Genomic DNA, 22,472 nt, shown 5'->3' with positions numbered 1-22,472 from the left:
AATGGACAGGTGAGAACCCGCCTCCCAGTGTGAACCAGAGGGAGGCATGTGTCCCCACAATGCCCCCTTTCCCCAAAACAGGCAACATGAACTGGATTTCCTGCCGGGGCATCTCTGGGGGCATTGAGGGCCTGTTGGAGGACTTCGACCTGTATGGCCCTCACCTGGACTGTCCTGAGGTCAGCCTGGTCCGGGACGCTCTCCAGCTGTGCCGCCCGGCTGTGGAGCTCCGAGGCATGGGTGAGTTGGCTTGGCCAGAGGGGGTGGGCTGCACTGACTTCTAGAAGTCCATTCTTCTCACTGAGCCCCCAGCTGGATTTTCATTAACCTGCACATTTTTGATCTATACATGCGGGGTGTCTAGATTTTTGAAATGAACCTGGGAGAGCTTTGGAATGAGCACTACCAAAGTGTGTCCATCCCCCTCCCTGGCATGGCACCTTTTTCTAGAAAGGCCCAGATAGGGAAAATCTCAGGCAAAAATTGAGGAAATTATGTCAATACTTAATAGAACAAGAGAGAAAACACGTTCCCGTGACTTTTTTAAGTTGATAATACTCAAAATACAATCATAATAATTGAACAGGATTTTTTGTAACATGAGTCCACTCAAGAGAAGGAAGGGGCAGATTTGCTCCAGAAGAGAACATTTTGCTTCACGGGGGTTCAAAGTCGGTGTTTCCTGCCATTCCGTCCATTGCAAATATTGATCTATAAAAACCATCCTTAGCTCCAGGCGCCAGCCATTGGGCTGGGCTTGGCCCACCTTCTGCCCTAGAACTTGAAGAATCTCTGATGCTTTGCCCAGGACCGTGTTTTGTTGGTCTGTCTTTATCTTCATCTTTTAATTGTGGTAAAATACACAGAATGTCACATTTAGTAATGTAACCATTTTTAAGTGTAGAGCTTAGTGGTATTAAGCACATGCCCCATGTTGTGCAAACATCACCACCATCTCCCCCCACCCACCCCTCACCCAGAGCTCTTCCATCTTCCCAAACCGTGGAGACTCTGTCCCCATGAAACACCAACTCCCCATCCCCAGTCCCTGGCGCCCACCATTCCAATTTTCTGTCTCTATGAATCCGACCTCCATAGGGACCTCCTATCAGGGGACCCACAATGTCTGTCCTTCTGGGACTGGCTTCTTTCACTCACCATGATGTCCTCAAGGTACATCCTTGTTGTATTTCCTTTATTTGTGAAGCTGAATAGCATTGCGTTATATGGATGGACCACATTTTTTGTGTATCTGTTCATCCCTTGATGGACACTTGGGCTGTTTCTACCTTCTGCCCATTGGGAATATCGCCGCTGTGAACATGGGTATACAAATATCTTTTCAAGATTTTGCTTTCAATTCTTTGGCATATACGCCCAGAAATGCAATTGCTGGATCAAATGCTAATTCTATGTTTATTTATTTATTCTTTTTTTCCGAGGAATCACCCTACCATTTTCTACGGTGGCTGCCCCATTTCATATTCCCACCAGCAGAGCCCAAGGGTTCCAATTTCTCTACATCCTCACCAATACTTTTAATTTTCTCTTTTTTTTTTTCTTAGACTTTTAAAAATTTATCTGAGAGAGAGAGAGCAGGGGGAGGAGCAGAGGGGGAGAAAGAATTTCATAGACCCCCATGCTGACTATGGAGCCCTATGCAGAGCTTGGTCTCACGACCCTGAGATCACAAACCTGAGAAACCTTGAAACCAAGAGTCAAATGCTGAGCCATCCAGGTGTCCTGATTTTCTAATTAAAATAATAATAATAATAATAGTCATCCTAATGAGTATGAGGTGGCTAGGATACCTTTTTTTATGATTTTATTTATTAATTTGAGAGCAAGAGTGGGAGAGAGCACAAGCCGGGGGTGGGAGGGTACAGGGAGAGGGAGAAGCAGACTTCCCACTTAGCAGGGAGGCCAACGCAGGGCTCTATCTCAGGACCCAGAGATCTATCCCAGGACCTGAGCAAAGGTAGCCACGTAATCGACTGAGCCACCCAGGTCCCCCCAGAGTGGTTTTTATTGTACAATTCCCACCTGGTTTTCATTTGAGGGTTTTATAAGGAGTTTTACGAAGGTGTTTAAATCCCTATATCCCTTCTGGGTCTCCCTTGAAGCTTAACCAAACGCTCCTCCTAGGAGAAGCCTGTCTAGCCACCAATGAACCAAGAACCCCCTCTGGTTTCCCCAGTCCCTGTGTTCTCCAGCAATGCACCATTTTCCCATCTGTCTTAGCTCTCAATTGTTACTTCTGCCCGTTGTCTTTTGTATCACCTGAGGGCCCCACCGGACTCTGAGCTCTGTGAGGATGGGGACATTATCATCCACTTGCTCCCTGCCAAATTGCCAGCCCTACCACACAGACCGGTCCTGGCCAAGAACTCAGATTTGAGCCCCACTGGGTTGATTCAAATCTGGGCTTTGCTACTTGCTGGTGGTGCCACCTTGCAAGTCCCTTGCTCTCCGACCCCATTCCCGACCTCGCTGCCCTTAGTCTTTCCATCTGCAAAATGGGGATGCTGGTCAACCTTCCTACCTAGAGCCGCAAGGAAAGATATACAAGTCAGTTCTTGCAGAGCCTGTCCCCACACTGCCATCCAAGCCTCCTATCACTGTCTGTCACATGATAACATCACTATGGTTGATCTCAACAGTCGTGGACGAGCCATTTCTTTTATTGCTGTTGTTTGGTTTTTTTTTGTTGTTGTTGTTGTTGTTGTTGTTGCTGTTGGATGAGTCACTTCTGCATGGAGTCTCAGCTTCCATCATCTGCGAAATATGGGATTGAACTAAAGGACATCCCAGGGAAATGCTGGTGCCCGTCAATGTGGCCTTTCTTGTGTATTCATGCTCACTGGTTGTAAACCTCACAGGGAGTCATTTACCAGGAAAATAGCCTTGGGAACAACTGCCCAGTTTGAGGGAAGATTTAAAAGCCCCACAGCACAGCATGTTCTTTTCAACCATCCTTGATTGACAACCTGTGGCTTACCCATAATGAGGTGTAGGAATGAATGTCACCACCAGAGGGCGCAGTTGGCCAACCTTGAGTTCTAGTACATTCCAGGACCTTGAGCCTGCTCCTCAAAGCCCACCAGATTTCTCCTATTGCCTCAGGCTCCAGGATGATTCAGTGTGGTGCTATTTTTGACCCTATTTTTGTTTTAAAGGCTGGTATTTTTGTTCATCATGGGTTGGGGAGCATTAATTTTGATTTGTTAAAATATTGCCATTAAAATAGTGTTTATCTGGATGGATGGTTGAGTTTGGTGGTGCCCCCTTAAATTTTGCAGCTATGGTGATTGGGGCACTCACCCCTGGTTCTGACCTTGCCTCACATCATCCACCAGCAAACCAAGGCACAGGGCATCATCACCATTGCCCCAAACCCCACAGTTAGAACAGGGGCAAATGAACTGCCTGCTTTCCACGTCCCTGGTCCATTTGAGGTTGGAATAAAACTTTATCGGTTAGGTTCCTGCCTCTTGCTGGCTGTGTGACCTTGTACAACTTGCTTAACCTCTCTGAGCCTCAATTTCCCCCTTTATGAACTTGGCATAATGATGATACCCCTGTTGTGGGAGGCAGAAAACACTGCCTCCCTCCGAAGATATATTCACTTCCTAATCCCTGGAATCTCCTCTTATAAGGCAAATGATGGGATTAAGTAAAGAAACTTGAGATGGAGAGTGGGGCGATAATGATCCCCTGGAAGCTGGCGGCTCAGGGTCCAGCAGTGAAATAATTCAGAAAAGGCAGGACAAAGGAGATAGAAGTTTCCAGAACAAAGGAGATGGATGTTTATTGAATACACCCCAAGGGAGCTGTGGGCAGCACCCCACAGGGGAGGCTGTCTGCCCCCAAGGCAGTGGGAGGGGCTGATTTACAGGGGGAAGGTCAGGAGGTACGGGGAAAGTATGGAGATTTTCCTTTTTTTGTACCTCTGCCTCCTTGTCAGCCGCTGGCCTGTCAGCTAGGGCTTCTGGATATTTTGAGGAGGCTCCCCTGATGGGCCTGTCTTCAGCTCCACAGTCGCTGTGGGCCCTTTTGCCTTGCTCTGCATTCCATTGTTTAAGCCCATTGCTGAAAAGTGGCCTCTACAATTTACTGGGTGTCTGTGATGTTCTAGGCACTAAGAACACAATGAACAAGACAGATATCATCCCTGTTCTCGGGGGAAACTCAAGATCTAGGATAGGGAGGGAATAAACAAAGAAATGTCAGTTGTAGCTCTAATGAGCTCGGGGGAGCGGGGCGGGTGGATTAGAGCGCTAGGATGAAGAATGCTCTTTAAAGAAGTAACCCTTGAGCTAAAAAATGAGATATTTAGCTTGAGAAAGGGAAGGGGAGGGGGAGGAAGTTTCCTAGCGGAGAGAACTGGCCGGCCCAAGGCCCAGAGGCTAGGAACCACCTGGTGCTTTTGAAGTAGGGATGAGAGTCCTTGGAAAGGAGAGGAGGAGTCAGGAGAAGACTTGACCTTGACCGGTCAGCAGCGCCCTTCCCTTTAACCTGAGTCCCCTTTGTTGCAGAGAGGAGCGTCCTATATACAGAACTCCTGGCCAGACTCCATTTCTTCGCTGCCTCACATCCAGCACTGGTGGGACATCTGTGCCAACAGGCCCAGAGCTGGTTCCGAGTGTGCCCCCACCCTGTGCTCATACCCCTCGGGGGATTCTTCCAGCCCCCGGGGGGACCCCTCCGGGCAACCCTCACAGGCTGCCACAAGGGTGAGTCTCCCCAGCACAGCAAAAGTCCTTCCCGGGCCGTGGTGCCTGAGGGCGGCAGAGGGCAGGTGTTTCTGGCCGTTCCCTGGGGCTCCCCTCTGTCAGTAGGGAGGCCCCCAGGGTTCCATCAGGGCGTGCCCTTGCTGTCTCATGCTGACTCGACTGTCTCTGCCCCCTAGGGACTGTAGATTAGTATTGTATATACTGCAAATGAACCCAGAGCAAGGGGGATGCTGACTGCCTCTAAGAATAGAGTGTCCATCTTACAGTTTCTGTGGTTTATTGGCTCAGGCTAGTAAGTCCAAAAGGTAGGGACAGATGCCTGACTGGCCCCTGAGAGGCTGGTAGAACTCGTAGATCCCACCCCCGGGACACCAGAACACCAGAGACAAGAGGACTTAGTTCTCTCCATTTGTTTATTTTGCTTCCTTCCCTCCTTCCTTCACCCTTCTTTCCTTCCTTCTTTCCTTCCTTCCTTCTTCTGTCTGTCCTCCATCCATACATCATCCATCCATCCATCCATCATTCTTCTTTCCTTCCTTCCTTCCTTCTCCTGTCTGTCCTTCTATCCATCCATCCATCATCCATCCATCCATCCATCATCCATTCACTCATCTTCCCTTCCTACCTTCCCTCCCTTCCATCTCCTGCCTGTCCTTCTGTCCTTCCATCATCCATCCACCCTTCCTTCCTTCCATCCACCCATCAGTCATCCATATTTTCATCAGTCATCTTCTTCCCATCCCTCTCACCACACCACTTATCTTTCCCTTTCCCTCTTCTGGACATCTTCCAAGCACTCACCCCTCCACCCATCTATCCACCCAGCCATTTATCAACTCGCCCACCCATCTGTCAATTGATTCATCCATCTTACTCATCACACACGCATCCGTCCACTCACCCAACTATCCAGCCAGCCATCTAGCTATCCATTCATGCACCAGTCCACCTCCTCTTGTCCATCCCTTCATCTGCCCACCCATAATCTCTTGCATTAATTATAAGGCCACCAAATACACAATTAACTTCTGGTTCAAATGTCAGTCATTGCAACTCAGACCATTTCTGTGCCACATAGCCTTGTAGGGAAAGCTACATTCCCAAGACATAGTGCTTCCAAAATAGAAGTTCTAAGAGACTAAGTATGATGCGTGGAAGAATTGATATAGGGACAGCTGCTTGAATGCTGTGTTCAGAAGGGTTCTGGGACCGAATTTAGTTTAATGGGTAAGACTGTATACTTATTGGGTTACAGGTTCAAATGCTATAACAAAGGACAGGATAACAGTGAGGTATAATAAAACAGCAGTTCATTTCCCTCTCACGTAACAGTCCAGACATAAGCAGAGATAAAACTCCTAGTCTCCAGTGTGTCAGGGACCCAGACTCTTTCAATCTTGTTTGCTGTCATATTCAATGTGAAACTTCCATTTGTTGGTTCAGAATGGCTGTTCCCACTCTGACCCACACCATGGCGTTCCAGCCAGTGGGCAGTGGGAAGGGGAGGTGGATGGCAGATCCCTTCCCTTTGAGGGCACAGTCTAGAAGCAGAATTTATCATCTCTGGAATGAGTGTCTCATTGGCAAGGACTCGGCCTTCTCCGGCTGCAAGGGAGCCTGGGAATTACAGGGTCCCGGGGAGTGTGGATTCTGCTAATACCTCTGGGCTGTGGGCTTGGTTTCAAAAGGAAACATGACAGAGTGGCTCCGGGGGACAAATCTGAGAGGGTGCAGTGACATCCGTGGTCTCTACCACGGCATAGGCATAGGAAGTCACAGTCAGGTTTTGTTTTTGCCATCCCTTGGGTGGGGAGATGTTCTGTGTTTCGGACCCACCGTGACTCTCGTACCAGCCCCAGTCGTGGTGAAGCTGAGGAATTTCTACCCACTCTGGGCTTCAGTTTGGCCCTTTTGTAAATGAGAAGTTTGAGTTCATGTTTCCAAGGTCACACTGTAAGTGACCAGGAAAAAAAGGAAGGAAGGAAGGAGGGAATGGAGGGAGGGAAGGAGGAGGAAGGGGAGGGAGGGAGGACGGAGGGTAGGGAGGGAGGGAGAGAGAGATAGAAAGAGAAAGAAAGAAAGAAAGATCCCATGTCCTCACTCCCTGCCCCAATAAGGCAGGAACAAAATCTGGGCTTCCCAGACTTGGATGGCTCTGATTTCCACACTTCCCCCTCACTATTTTACATCTGGGGAAACTGAGGCACAGAGCAGAGGAAGGAATTACCTGAGGGCATTCAGCAAGTCTGGTCTCCAACGGTCTGGGCCAGTGTTTTCTCCCATGTAAATGGGCACCTCTCTCTCCTCAGCAATGTTTCAGTCAGAACCCAGCAGAGCGCCCCAGGCTGTTGTTTGCCCAAATTATTGGCGAAGATTTTTTTTCCTTTGGAGTACCAGCCTTCATTTTTCCATACATGTGGACCTCAAAGAGAAGTCAGAAGCAGGAGTCCATGTTCTCAGCCAATATAATTCCATTTCTGAGTCTTGTCCAACTAGGGCAGGGTTTCTCAACCAGACACTACTGACATTTGGGACTAGGTCATCCTCAGCAGGGGGGAGGGGGGGCGTCCTATGCGCTGCAGAGGTGATCAGCAGCACCCCTGGCTTCCACCCACAGGATGGCAGTAGCACCTGGTTCCCAGTTGTGACAACCAAGAATGTCTCCAGACATTGCCCAGTGACCCCAGGCTCCAGACATTTCCCAGGAGCAGAATCACCCCTACGTGAGAACCACCGAACTTGCAAGGCACTTCCGACCTCAGTGTTGTTTGGTCCCTAAGAACAATGTAAATTTTACAACTGAGTCCTGAATCTGGCCCCCGACAGTGCTGACTTCAAAATCCTGGCTCTGCCACTTTCTAGGTGTGTGGCTCTGGACAAGGGACTGAACCTGTGCCTCAGTTTCCCCATCTGTGCAGCAGAGGCAACATTAGAGGACCCCGTGTCCAAGCCCGGGAGCTGATGTGGTCACTGTTGTCTCTGTGTGGCTGCAGGCATCACGGCCATGGCGTGGAGCCTGGAGGAGAGGCTGCTGGTCATTGGCACCCAGGATGGCATCGTCGCCGTGTGGGACATGGAGGAACAGCAGGTCATCCACATTCTAACCGGACACACAGGTGAGGCTTGGGAAGTGGGCTTTGTCAACTTGGTCATCGAGATAAATAAGATTTTGGGGCACCTGGGTGGCTCAGTCAGTTGAGCATCTCACTTCTGCTCTGGTGGTGATCTTGGGTCCTGGGATTGAGCCCCACCTTCAGCTCCATGCTCAGCGGGGAGTCTGCCTCTCACTCTCCCTCTGTCCCTCTCCACCCACTCCTACTCTTTCCCTCTCAGATAAATAAATAAAATATTCTTTCAAAAAAAATAATATTTCAATGCAGTGTTTTAAAAAATCAAAATTAATGCAAAAAATCCACCGCAATTAAATATCAAGCTGTCTTAAAGACAAGATCAGCCATGGTGCTGTGCCAAGCCATATGGGAGCCAGAGGCAAAAGGGAAACTCAGGAATTTGGCACCTCCTTAACTTTGGCACCCGAGATGAGTGCCTCACTTGCCTTACCTTAATTCTGGCCCAAGTCAGACTCAAGTATTTGGGAAGGCAAAATATAGTTACAGATTGTAGTGAGGACGACAGGGTGTCATCAGTAACAGTAACCAAAGTGACCCACTTAGGACAGTTAGGTATAAGGCATTTCTTCAGCGGGGACATTTCAACCAAGATTCCAAGGGTGCGAAGAAAGAGGTAGGCAGAGGGCAGAGGGGTAGGAAAAGGAAGAGCATCCAGGAATGGGAAACAGCCCGTGCAAAGGTCCTGACAGGGGGGAGGTGGTTGGCATGTTTCCAGAACAACAAGAAAGCCATGAGGCCGAAGCTTGAGACATTGTATCAAATGAAAGAAGCCAGTCACAAAAGCCCACATCATGTATATGATTCATTTATACAAAATGTCCAGAACAGGCAGATCTAGAGAGACGCAAAACAGATTAGCAGTTGCTAGTTGGGGAGGGAGGAATGGGAAGTGATTGCTCATGGGGACGGGGTTTCCTTTTGGGGTGATGGAAATGTTCTAGAATCAGATAGAAGTGATGGTTGCACACTGTCGTGAATTATTATGTTATTGAGTTACATACCTTCAAATAGTTTACATGATATGGAGAGAAAGGGGAGGGAAGGCCAGGTTTTGAAAATATTCTAAATTTAGACTGGCACAGTGGTTGCCTAGGTGTAACCATTCAAAGACCAATGAATTGTACCATGGTCCATGGAATGGGTGAATTTTATGTTAGTGCATTGTATCTCAATGAAGTATTTTTTAAGATTTTATTTATTTATTTGAGAAAGAGAGAGAGAGCGCACAACAGGCAGGCAGAGGGAGAAGCAGACTCCCCACTGAGCAGGGAGCCCGATCTGGGGCTCCATCCCAGGACCCTGGGATCATGAGGTGAGCCAAAGGCAGATGCTTAACTTACTGACCCACATGGCACCCCTCAGTAAAGGTGTTAAAAAACATTACATTATTATGAACCAAAAATGTACACTCTTTCATAATTTTTTCCCAACATTTGCCATAAACATTCTTTTCTTTCCATTGAATCTTTTTAAAACAACTTTATTGAGTTGTAATTGACATACCATCCCCCCCGTTTTAAGCATAGGATGCAACCATTTTTGGTAGATTTACCAAGTTGTACAACCATCACCATAATCATAGAACTTTCCACCACCCCAAGGAGTTCTCTTTGCACCGCCTGCCCACTCTGAAATACATCTCCACCACCCCCAGCCCCGTGGCAACCGCTGATGTGCATCCTGGGTCTATCATTTCATCTTTTCTGGACTGTTCGTGCAAATGGAATTGTACACTCTGTGATCTTTGGTCCACCGCCTGATGTGTGTGATGCTTGGCTCTCACTGTTGCATGTGGCAGTAGTCTGTCCTCTGCATTGCCGAGTCCATCCATTGTATGGAAGGGACAGCAATGTGTTTATCAAGGTGATTGCATCAGTTGAAGGACCTTCACATGGTTTCCAATTTGAGGCTGGGGTGAGTCACGCTGCTATGATCCATCAAATGGTATATTTATCATGTCGAAATGCAGCAAAAATAGTTCATGCTCAACAGATCATGTCCCAGAATGTATTACATGATTTTTTGGTAATTTATTTTATGCCATTTATTTATTTTTTAATTTTTGCTATTTTAGGCTATTTCTAGTTATCTGCTGTTGGGGATAACACCGTGACGAATCTCTTTTTATTCTTGTCGACTCTTTTTTCCTTCTGTTGGCTATTTCCAGTCACTAGGAGTCTTGGATTGGAGGATGTGAGCATTTCTAGGGGTTTTGAGAACTAGCATCTTACTGCTTTCCAAACAGGCTGTATGTGTGTAATAGACTATCCCCCCTCCCCAACCCCAAAGCTGCCAGCATCAGATGTTCTCAATTTACTCTTTTTTTTTCTTTTTTCTTTCAAGGGCTGGGAGTGAGGTGGGTCCTGATAGAGTATCCAATAAGATTCCATTCATTTTATTATCATTGGGATGGCTATTTTCATCTAGGTCTATTCAATATTTGTATCTGTGTGTGCGTGAACCGTCTGTTCAAGACAAGGATCCGTTTATGTACCCATGAACCTTGATTCATTTTTTAAAAAGTCATCAAACTTTGTAATTAGGAAAACTCAGTCATCAGTTTATTGGCAAAACAGAGAGCATTAAAGGCATATGTACTAAGGAAAGTGAAAGTTTCCCATCACATGCTAGTGACCTGGAGGTCTTTCGTCCTGGCTTGCAAGAGTTGATGGGGAAATTTTCAGGAATGCGGTGAGACAGTTGTCAAACACAACCATTATTTTGTAAATGTTTTTAAAAGATTTTATTTACTTATCTGGGGGAGAGAGAGAGGAGAGGAGCAAGCCGACTCTGTGCTGAGAGCAGAGCCCAACATGGGGCTCGATCCCACGACCCTGAGATCATGACCTGAGCCAAAACCAAGAGCCGGCCTGAACAAGTAACTGAGCCACCGCTGCGCCCCAAACACAGCCATTATAAAACAGTCAATTATAGAAGCTTGCAGCTAAATCAATTCTATTTCAACAAGGTAATAAACCCTCAAAACTCAGCACCTTCTTTCTTTTCTTTTTTAAAGCATTACTATTGTAACACCAGGTCCTTACGTTCTTCCCCTCTGTGATAACTTTGAGACAAATCCTCTGGCTCTCGTCCTCCATGAACTTGCTCTCTCCTGGATATTTCTCTCTTTTTTTTTTTTTTTTAAGATTTTATTTATTTATTTGACAGAGAGAGATCACAAGTAGACAGAGAGGCAGTCAGAGAGAGAGAGAGGGAAGCAGGCTCCCCGCTGAGCAGAGAGCCCGACGCAGGACTCGATCCCAGGACCCTGAGATCACGACCTGAGCTGAAGGCAGCAGCTTAACCCACTGAGCCACCCAGGCGCCCCGGATATTTCTCTTTTAAAGCCTACCCACTTTATTTTTTTTTTTTAAGATTTTATTTATTTATTTGACAGAGAGAAATCACAAGTAGGCAGAGAGGCAGATAGAGAGAGAGGAGGAAGCAGGCTCCCTGCTGAGCAGAAAGCCCGATGTGGGGCTCGAACCCAGGACCTGGGATCATGACCTGAGCTGAAGGCAGAGGCTTAACCCACTGAGCCACCCAGGCGCCCCTACCCACTTTATTTTTTTAAGATTTTATTTATTTATTTTTGTAGAGAATGACAGTGAGAAAGCATGAGAGGGGGGAGTGGGAGAGGGAGAAGCAGACTCCCCGTCAGGCAGGGAGCCTGATGCGAGACTGGATTCTGGGACTCCAGGATCATGACCTGAGCCGAAGGCAGTTGCTTAACCAACTGAGCCACCCAGGCGCCCAAAACTCAGCACTTTCTAAGTATTGTATCACACACTCTTGTACCATACGCTCTTGGCTACTGTACTCTTACAGTGGAAATGGGGTGCTTGCTACTGGTTTCTCTTTACAACCCTACATTCAATGACATCATGTTAGTGGCTTGAAATCAATCAAGGGTGGGAATATTTACACCAAGGAAATTGGCAAATGTCACAAATCAGGGCTTTCCCCAGCCTCCTTGGAGAGCCCGTTGTGAGGCATTTACCAGCATATTGTTGTTCTAGTCCCTTCCCCCGGGGGTATTTGGATATATATAAATATATGTGGTTTTCTATAAAGTCATATAAGCTTTTGCTAGTATAACCTTTTTTTGTTTTAGTTAACATCACATATTTTGCCTCTTTCCACATTATGTATATATCTCTAATTCATTTTAACTGTGGCATAGTGTTCCATGTATGGGAATTTTTAAAAAATTTTTATTTATTTTTATTTTTATTTTTATTTATTTTATTTAAAAAAATTTTTTTTTAATTTTATTTATTTATTTGAGAGAGAGAGAGCACAAGCGGAGGGAAGAGCTGGCAAAGGGGACAAGCACAAGCAGAGGGGAGAGCTGCTGAGCATGGAGCCAGAAGCAGGACTCGATCCCAGGACCCTGGGATCATGACCTGAGCCAAAGGCAGGCGCTTAACCAATGGAGCCACTCAGGCATCCCTGTATGGGGATATTTTGTAATGCATAACTATTTATACACATTTTGGATTGAAAAATATCCAAATCACAACAAATAAAAATTACCGGCTCTCCTCCTGTCATTTGAATCATAAAGAAATAAAATTCCCTTTGGTCTCTCCCATCCATCAGACTCCATGGAAGTTATCAGTCCTCACAGTTTATGATATGCCATAAGCAATTTTTTTTCTAGGCTTATGCAGACATATCTCTGTATATGCTCATGTTTTTGTCAAAAGTAGATGGTGCGTTTTTCCTCTTCCGGGGACAGCTTCCGTAGGCATTCAGAATGGTCCAGCATTTGACCTACCGTCGTAGGCTGTCCTACAATACAGCCTCTAATAAAACTCGGCTGTCCCGAACCCCAGGTAATAGAATCGTTTACCTTTATACCAAGAAGGTTGGGAAAGCACCAAAATCTGCATGTGGCGTGTGCCCAGGCCGACTTCGAGGAGTTCGTGCTGTGAGACCTAAAGTGCTTATGAGGTTGTCTAAAACGAAAAAACATGTCAGCAGGGGCTACGGTGGTTCCATGTGTGCCAAGTGTGTTCGTGACAGGATCAAGCGTGCTTTCCTTATCGAGGAGCAGAAAATCGTTGTGAAAGTGTTGAAGGCACAAGCACAGAGCCAGAAAGCTAAATAAAAAAAAAAAAAATGAAGCTCTTTTGAGTAATAAAAAAATCAAAAGGCAAAAAAAAAAAAAAGTAGATGGTGCTATTTTATACACTGGGCTGTAACTCACTTTTGTCACAATATATTGTAATGTTACCTTGTAGCGGCTGAGAGCTTGGTTCTGGGCAGGAATCCTGGCTTCACTACTTATTAATCATGTAGTTCTGGGTAAGCTGCTGTACTCAGCTGCTGTGCCTCTGTTTCCATGTCTATACAATGGGATAATAATAGTACCTCACAACATCTTTATGATATTAAAGGAGTTTAACACATGTAAAGTACTAACAGCTACACTCGGCACATAGAAAGCTCCCCAGTAAGTATTGGCTGTTGTAATAATTTATTACGGTTAGGGGTATATATAGATCTATCTTATTATTTTTAATGGCTGCATAACATTCTTTATAAGGATACACCATATTATTTAAGCTTTTATTTATTTATTTGACAGGCAGAGATCACAAGTAGGCAGAGAGGCAGGCAGAGAGAGAGAGAGAGGTGGAAGCAGTCTTCCTGCTGAGCAGAGCACCCAATGTGGGGCTCGATTCCAGGACCCTGGGATCATGACCTGAGCCGAAGGGAGAGGCTTTAACCACTGAGCCACCCAGGCGCCCCCTACACCATATTATTTAACAACTCCCTTTTCATAAATAGGTTGTTTGCAATTTTATTTTTATAAGACAACCCTGCAACCAATATCCTGTATCTTTACACACCTGTTCCATTATTTCAGCAAGACGCATGTCTAGAAGTGGAATTTCTGAGTCAAATTGTATGCACATTTTTCCTTGTCCCCTCTTTTTCTGAGCATTTTATTTTGAAATAATTCTAGACTCACAAGAAGTTGCTAACATAGTGCAGAGAAGTCCTTCTTCTCTACACTATACTTCTCTAGAGGTAGAAGTTCCTACCATGTATCCACTTTCCCAGAATGGCAACATCTTACATAACTATAGTGTATTAACAAAACCAAGGGACTACACATTTTAACTTTTAGTGTTACCAAATTACCCTTTACAAACTTACATCAATTTATACATCCATCAGGACAATATGAATATCTTTGTCAGTAGTCTAGTAATCAATCTGTAAAATTTTTGCCAGGAGCGTCTGGGTGGCTCAGTACATTAAATGTCCGACTCCTGATTTCACCTCAGGTACCATGATCTCAGGGTCATGGGATTGAGATCTGCACAGGGCTCCACACTGAGTGTGGAGCCTCCCTGAGACTCTCTCCCTCTCTCTCTGCCCCTCCCCCCCTGCCCCGCCCCGCCCCGGCTCAAGCACTTGCACGGCATTATATTCTTTGTCCAATTTCTGAGTGGGTTGTTTGTATTTTCCCTGCTTATCTGTAAGAACTTTTTGTTTATTAAGGAGAGTCTCCATCATCTGTTATACATTATAAATATTTTCTCTTGATCTGTCATATGACTTTCAACTATATTTCATCCTCCTAAAATTCTGCATTTTTATGTAATTCAATTGATCAATCTTTCCTCTTTATGTCTTCCGAATTTTGTGTTTTGCTTGGAAAATATCTCTCCATGATTGTAAAATCTTCTCCATAACATTACCTTGTTTTTACATGTTTGTTGATTTTAAACACTCCCAGGATGACGCTGAGCTTTTTTAAATTGCCATGAGCTCTGTTTATTACATAGTCACATCAGGGCAATTGATTTAATCTCAACCAGTTGCACTCTTAATTGAGTTTTGCCACATTCCCTTATTTGTAATTTGGTTATGTTCGAATCCATCATCTTTTCCAAACCAACAGGCATTTTGGGAGTTGGAAAGTCAAAATGTTTTCAGCTAACATATTCTCCCAACCCCCTGGTCTACCACAGGAGAGGTGAGGTATGTGAAAGTGTTTGCCAAAGGGACGCTTGCCCTCTCTGCCTCAAAGGACCACACGCTGCGTCTGTGGGACTTACTCTCTGGGCAGGAGAAATTCATCATTTGGGACAGAGGCTCAAGAGATCCCACTGAACCTGAGATCTGGAGTCTTCACGTGGAGGAAGCAAAGAAGGTTGTATATTTGGCATCTGGCTCAAAGGTAACAAACACCTGTCCTGTTTTTAAAGGAAAGCTGTTACTAGAGCATTCCAAGACAGCATACGCTGTTTCTAGGAGGTGGGGTCCCTGAGAGGGGGGGTGGGCATAAACAGGGGTGCACAACCACTGGATGGGATGCGATAAGGGGTTTCAAACTACGCAGTTGGATTAGGTGATTCTGATAGTTCTTTCTGACCCTAAGAGTTGAGACATTTCATCTTTTTTTTTTTTTTTTAAGATATATTTATTGGGGCACCTGAGTGGCTCAGTTGGTTAAGCTTCTGCCTCTTGATTTCTGCTCAGGTCATGATGTCAAATTCATGAGATCAAGCCCCACATTGGGTTCCAGACTTAGCGGAGCCTCTGTTCCCTCTCCGCATGCTCTTTAACTCTTTCTCCCTAAAAATAATAAATAACTAAAGACTTATTTATTTATTGGTAGGGAAGGGCAGAGGAGAGAATCTTCAACCAGACCCCCCCACTCACCAGGGAGCCTGATGCAGGGCTCACTCTCTTGACCCATGAGATTGTGACCTGAGCAGAAACCAAGAGTAGAAGGCTTAACTGACTGAGCCACCCAGGCATCCCTAATCTTTTTAAATTTGGTCGTTTTAGTGCTATAAATTGTCCTCTGAGTACAGCCTTACTTGCATCCCACAAAACTTGCTATGTCATATTATCATTTACTGTCAGTTTAAAATACTTTCAGATTTCCCTTTTGATTTTCTCTTTGGTTGACAGGCTAGTTAGAAGGATGTTGTTCGTTCCCAGATATTTGAAAGGTTCCCAGGTAGCTTACCTTTTTCTTTCCTAACTTAATTTCATTTGTATGATGAATCTTTTCAGATGTATTGAGACTCATTTTAGGGTCTCTCTTGGTAAATATTCCACATACACCTGAAAACAATCTGTATTCTGCCATGTTATTCCCTTACGTCAATTATAACCCTACGATCTGATTGTATGATGAATAGAGACACAGTAGAACAGTGGGTGAAAGCTTAGGAACTAAAGGCATGGGGAAAAATCTGTACCTAACTCCCAGATGACTTCTTTGCAAGCTGAGTGATCTTAATCATATCACTGTACCTCTCTGCCTCCATTCTTCATCTACCTGATGAGATAATGACTAAAACACCTGGCAGAGTGTTTGGTGCAGAGTAAGCACCAAATATTTAATAGCTATTAATTATTATATTTTATTAGTAATGGGCAGTTGTTAACATAAGTAATATTGGTAGCTTATAAACTGTGCTGTCCAATATGGGGGGTCACCACCAAACTTCAATTATGAAGACTGAAACTGAGCACTTGAAATGTGCCATAAGTAGAAAACACACACTGGCTTTCAAAGCCTTAGTACTGTGGAAATAATGTAAAAGATTTCAATAGTAATTTGATATTAATTATATGTTGCAGTGGTAGCATTTGGACATAGGGTTAAACCAAATACATTATTTAAATTGATTTTACTTGTTTCCTCTTAATTTTTTTAAGGGACTAATACAAAATTTGAAGTTACACAACATGCATTCATTATACTATTATTGACATAGCAGACTTAAATATTAGGGAAGTGTTGACTGATTTCCAAACTGCGTAAGTTTGGAAAACACAGTAAAAAAAAAAAAAAAAAAAAGGAAATAATAGGGGGGCCTGTGTGGCTCAGTTGGTTGAGTGTCCGACTCTTAGTTTTGGTTCAGGTCATGATCACAGGGTCGTGAGATCAAGGCCGGCAGTGTTGGGCTCCACATTCAGCAAGGAGTCTGCTTGGATTTTCTTCTTCTGCCTCTCCCTGCACTCAGACATTCTCTCTTGCTCCCCCTCTCCCTAAAATAAATCTTAAAAAAAGAAAGAAAGGAAGGAAGGAAGAAATAAGGAAAGAAGGAAAAGAAGTAAGGAGGGAAGGAAGAAAGGAAGGAAGGAAGAGAAAGGAAGGAAGGAAGAAAGGAAGAAAGAAATAGGGGTGCCTTAGTGGCTCAGTCAGTTAAGCTTCTGCCTTCAGCTCAGGTCATGATCCCAGGGTCCTGGGATCGAGCCCCACATGGGGCTCCTTGCTCAGCGGGGAGCCCCGTTCTCCCTCTGCCTGCCACTCCTCCTGCTTGTGCTTGCTCTTTCTATCAAATAAATAAATGAAATCTTTTTTTTTAAAGCTTTAAAAAAAGAAATAAAAAATAATAATAATTAATCCCAAAGACAACCACTGTTATAACATTTACATGAGTTTGTGTTCTGTGGTGTGTGGGTGTGTATGTACAAATACTCGTGTGTATAAGTATAACACAAAATGGGGATCAAACCATATAGAAAGCTAGCTATGCAGCTTCATAAATCTGTTTTTATTTGCCCACAACCTCAAACATTCTTCAGAAACAGAAGGCTTAGAGATTTGTGAGATGTCCTTGCCTTGACTCCTCTATAGTTTATTAAACTGATCCCTTCCTACTGGACAAATAGGTTGTTTCCAATTCTTTGTACTTTTAAATAACTGAAACAACTTTCCTTATACATAGATCTTTTTTTTTTTAAGTACATTCTTTATTTTATATTTTATTTATTTATTTGACACAGAGAGAGAGAGATCACAAGTAGGCAGAGAGGCAGGCAGAGAGGGGGTAGAGGGAGGCAGGCTCCCCACTGAGCAGAGAGCCCGATGTGGGGCTCGATCCCAGAACCCTGGGATCATGACCTGAGCCGAAGGTAGAGGCTTAACCCACTGAGCCACCCAGGTGCCCCTATACATAGATCTTTGAATCTCCCCTTCTTTCTTTCTTTTTAAGATTTTATTTATTATTTGAGAAGGAGCAAGAGAGAGCAAGTGCTCGCACTCACATTTGTGTTGGGTGAAGGGATGGAGAGAGAAGCAGACTCCCTGCTGAGCCGGGAGCCCAATGCCGTGCTCCATCCCAGGACCCTAAGATCATGACCTGAGTCAAGGCAGTCGCTTAACCGATTGAGCCACCCAGGCACCCTGGTTACTATTGATTTGAAAAGGTACTTTTTTGGGTGAGGTTAAATATGAAACCTCCCATAATCAAGAATTACTTGTAGTGAACAGATATGTGAATGCATATGGTATGGCTGACATTTTCCACCCTTTTAAAAAGATTTTACTTATTTATTTGACAGTGAGAGAGAGACAGTGAGAGAGGGAACACAAGCAGGGGGAGTGGGAGAGGGAGAAGCAGGCTTCCCACTGAGCAGGAAGCATGATGTGGGGCTCAAACCCAGGACTCTGGGATCATGACCTGAGCCGAAGGCAGACGCTTAATGATTGAGCCACCCAGGGGCCCCTTTTTTCCCATTTTTAAGACTGTTATTTTGGAGAAATTTTAGGTTCACGAAAATGTTATAAAGCTATTATGGAGAGTTCCCATATGCCCTTCTATCCAGTCTTCTGTCATGTCAACGTCTTACATAACTAGGGAACATCCGTTACAGCTAAGACATTAATATTGCTAAAGTTCTCTCAACCTCACTCAGACTTTACTCGGATTTCCTCAGTTTTTCTGCAAATGCCCTTTTGCTACTCTAGGATCTAATCCAGGACACCTCCTCTCCACCTCTGCCTTTTTTTTTTTTTTTTAAACTAAGAGTGTTGAAAATAAAATGCATGCACTATGAAAAAGCACACGTTTTGCATCTGACCTCGGAAAACTTGCAACCCAGGTCTCTTGCTGAGATTTCTCTTCTTTCCCTCGATTCCATCAGATCAGTGCTTGGAATCTGGAAACGGCAGAGCTGGTTTTCCATATCCTGGGAGATGTCTCTGACCGCTGGATATGCACCAGGGCACTTGCTTCCCGGGCCATGCTGCTGACCGTGTCTGAGGCTGGCATGGTCAGTCTGTGGAGCTCAGCCACAGGAACACTGCAGGGGAGGCAACATTTATCCAGCGTCAAAGAAGAAACACCAACCTGTGGGGTCTCGGTCCATAAGCAAGGCAAGATGGTGACCGGGTTTAGCAAGGGCTCCATCTCTTTGGTAAGTCCCTCTCCTGAACGTGGCGCCCGCATCGCTCAGCTCCAAAGTGCTCAGATGTCCTAGAAATTGGGAGAAACCACTTCACCTTTGATCTTTCCCTAAATGACATTTGGTTTCTTAATTGAGGGATTTGCAACTCAGCGCGGTTCAGGAAACATGCCTTGGTGTTTCCTGGGGGCAGGCCACTGTGGGTCGTTGTTGGCACTCGGTCCTGCCAAAAATGTCTCTAGACATTGCCAGCTGTCCTTAGCTGGCGGGGATGGCACAAAATGGCCCTCCCCACCCCTTGAGAACTACTACCCCAGACACATAAAGTAGAAAAAAAGCAAACTTGCAGAACAGTGTCTCTGATGGATGGTGCAAAAAAGGATGGTGGGGAGAGAGAGCACACAAGTAGGGGGAGTGGGAGAAGGAGAAGCACACTCCCCACTGAGCAGAGGGAACTTGATGCGAGGCTCAGTCCTAGGACCCTGAGATCATGACCTGAGCCAAAGGCAGACGCTTAACCTACTGAGCCACCCAGGTGCCCCAAAAAACATGTTTTTGTTTTCGTTTTTTAAAAAGTCAGCAGTAACAGCCATGAGGAAATTCACTTTCTCCTGCCCCTGCTAAATAAAAGTGAATATATATATATATATATATATATATATATATATATTTTTTATATATTATATCTGGTGTTTCGATCTTACCTGAGATCTCCAGAGCTTCCCCAGGGGCAGAAAACAGGTGCTGGGATGTTCTCCAGGTCCCTGAGTTGATTACAAAAGCAGCATCAACAAAAATAATACTAGCAGCCATGGCTTGAGGGCTGACTGTGAGCAGGGTAGGGGGAACCCCCCCCCCCATGATGGCCCCATATTGTGGTCCTGCACCATGGCCCATTTAACAGATAAGGAAACTAAGGCACCCAAGGGCTGAAACATTTGCTTCGAAGCTGGTGAGCAGCAGAGCCTTGCATCCAAGTCCCTGACCCTGGACCCTTCACTCTGTGGAAATGCTTGATGGACATCCTTGACTTTGCGCAGGTTTCCCCTGAAGGAGACAGCCTGCTGGAGAAGCTTCCGGAAGCTGTGAGGTTCCTGGTACTCTCTGAAGATGAGTCCCTTCTAGCAGCAGGTAGCTACAGATTTTGTTGGGGGAGCAGAGGGGACAAGGGGGCTGGGGGCCGTCCTAGACCTTTTCTGCAGCGGGCTATACAGTGCACACCTTAGCTTTGCAGACCCGGTGGTCTCTGTCATCACAAATCAATCCTACGTGAAAGCTGCCACAGATTCTATCTTATGCGGGCGAGGCTATGTGCCCCTCAGACCCCGTTTACAGAGGCTGAAATGTGGATTTCATATCATGTTCACCTGCCACAAAACAGGAATCATATTTTTATTTTTGTGAAACTAAGTCTTCTGAGCTTCTGGGTCATACAAAAAGAAATGGCAGGCCAGTTGTGGCCCACGGGCTGTAGCTTGCCAACCCTTGTTCATTGTCTTTGAGATGACGGTGGTTATCCCTGCCAGATAGGGACGGGGATGGAGGGGTGCCGCGTGAGGTGATGGGGTGTGCTCAAGGATGAGCCAGCCCACAGGACCCCTGCTTGGAGGGGCTCCCAGGCTGGCAGACGGTAAGGCAGCCACAAGGCAGAGTGGTTGGTGTGACGGCCAGCCAAGAATGAGGGGCTAGGGGAGGGTGTGACAGGGTTCCATTCTTGAGTCTAAGGCAGTCAGGGAAGGCTTCATAGGAGGTAGCCATCAGATGACCAACTCCTCAGCCTGATTATTTTTTTAAGACTATTTTTTAAAGATCAGTTTGGGGAGGGGGTGCTCCTGGCTGGTTCCTTTAGAGGAGTGTGTGACTCTTGATCTCAGGGTTATAAGTTTGAGCCCCATCTTAGGTGTAGAGATTACTTAAATAAATAAATATTTTTTTAAAAAAAGATCAAATTGGAGTTTGCAGCCAAATTGAGCAGAAAGTACAGAGATTTCCCGTATACCCCCTACCCCACCTTACTCAGCCTCCTCTAATATCAACGTCCCCCATCACGGTGGTGCATTTGCTATAAATGATGAACTCCCTTGACAAACCATCATCACCCAAGGTCCATGGCTTACCTTACCATTCACTCTGGGTGTTGTACCTTCTGTGGGTTTGGACAGATGTGTAATGACATATATCCACCATCATAATCTCAGGGCATTTGCATTGCCCTAAAATCAGCCTGATTTTTTAAAAAGATTTTATTTATTTGTTTGAGAGAGAGACAGAGATAACAACAGAGACAGCGAGAGAGAGCACAAGCAGGGAGCAGAGGGAGAAGCAGGCTCCCCACTGAGCAGGGAACCTGACATAGGGCTCGATCCCAGGACCCTGGGATCATGACCTGAGCCAAAGGCAGACGCTTAACTGACTGAGCCCCCCAGATGCCCCAGCCTGACTTCTATAATGCCTTTGCCAGGGGTCAAAGACAGTGGGAGACCAGCGCTGTCCAGCAAGGCAAACCACAAACATGAGCCACATTTATAACCGAATGTTCTCATACCTCTATTTAAAAAGGCAAAAAGACATAGATGTCATTCATGTTAATAACAGATCTTGTTTAAACCAACACACCCAAAAAATCAACATGAAATCAATATAAAAATCTTTTTTTAAAGATTTTATTTATTTATTTGACAGAGAGAGAGAGAACACAAGCAGGGGGAGAGGGAGGGAGAGGGAGAAGCAGGCTCCCCACAAAGCATGGGAAGCCTGATATGGGACTCGATCCCAGGACCCCGGGATCATGACCTGAGCCGAAAGCAGTGGCTTAACCCACTGAGCCACCCAGGCGCCCCATCGATATAAAAATTATTAACAGTCTATTTCACGTTTAAAAAATTCTCGTACCAGGGATATGAAACCTGGCATGTATTGTTCACAGACAGCTCATCTCGACTGGGATTGGCCACAGTAAGAGCCACACGTGGCTCATGGTGACCACACCTGCACGGAGAGCACAGGTCGAATGGATAAACACTTAGACTCCAAGGCTGACTGATGGGTGACTGACTGGTAATGCATCTTCCGTCCTGTTTCCAAAAGAATTTTAGGTGGGGGGGGTGGGGAGCACCTGAGTGGCTCAGTCACTGGGCATCTGCCTTCAGCTCAGGTCATGACCGAGCCCTGCATCAGGCTCCCTGCTCAGCAGGAAGCCTGCTTCTCCTTCTCACACACCCCCTGCTTGTGTTCCCGCTTTCCCTGTCTCGCTCTCTGTGTCAAATAAATAAATGAAATCTTAAAAAAAAAAAAAAAAAGAATTTTAGGTGTCATAAGTGTGTGTGAAATGCAGCATGGGGAATAGGAATGACAGAAGAAAGAAAAACGCTGGATAGAAGCCCAAGATAGAATCGGGACCAAGGACCAAAGCTGCTGAGGACCTCAGTGACCTAGAACC

The 22,472-nt window shown here is 45.4% G+C and overlaps 2 protein-coding genes across 3 annotated transcripts in view; both read left to right on the top strand.

Annotated features, from left to right (window-relative positions):
* The window catches only part of NWD1 (NACHT and WD repeat domain containing 1), a 61,681-nt gene that overhangs the window by 27,244 nt on the left and 11,965 nt on the right, over positions 1-22,472 (top strand). For both annotated transcript variants that reach the window (XM_047698685.1, XM_047698677.1), the window contains 6 exons: positions 82-240; positions 4,536-4,733; positions 7,727-7,849; positions 14,854-15,062; positions 18,773-19,045; positions 20,074-20,164. In XM_047698685.1, the coding sequence (XP_047554641.1) occupies positions 82-240; positions 4,536-4,733; positions 7,727-7,849; positions 14,854-15,062; positions 18,773-19,045; positions 20,074-20,164 (1,053 nt within the window). The remainder of the gene's footprint in view (positions 1-81; positions 241-4,535; positions 4,734-7,726; positions 7,850-14,853; positions 15,063-18,772; positions 19,046-20,073; positions 20,165-22,472) is intronic.
* On the top strand, positions 12,589-13,038 carry LOC125082861 (60S ribosomal protein L34-like). The gene has a single exon (XM_047698700.1). It carries the CDS (start codon positions 12,624-12,626, stop codon positions 12,975-12,977), a length of 354 nt encoding a protein of 117 aa, XP_047554656.1. The 5' UTR covers positions 12,589-12,623; the 3' UTR covers positions 12,978-13,038.

The sequence above is a fragment of the Lutra lutra genome, chromosome 1 (assembly GCF_902655055.1).
Source record: "Lutra lutra chromosome 1, mLutLut1.2, whole genome shotgun sequence".
Classification (NCBI taxonomy): Eukaryota; Metazoa; Chordata; class Mammalia; order Carnivora; family Mustelidae; genus Lutra; species Lutra lutra.
The sequence above is the reverse complement of the archived record's forward strand: the minus strand, read 5'-3'. Positions and strand labels throughout refer to the sequence as shown.

What these genes read in the sequence shown, in the direction of transcription:
- LOC125082861 (XM_047698700.1), top strand. Translation starts at nt 12,624, where the DNA reads ATGGTCCAGCATTTGACCTACCGTCGTAGGCTGTCCTACAATACAGCC.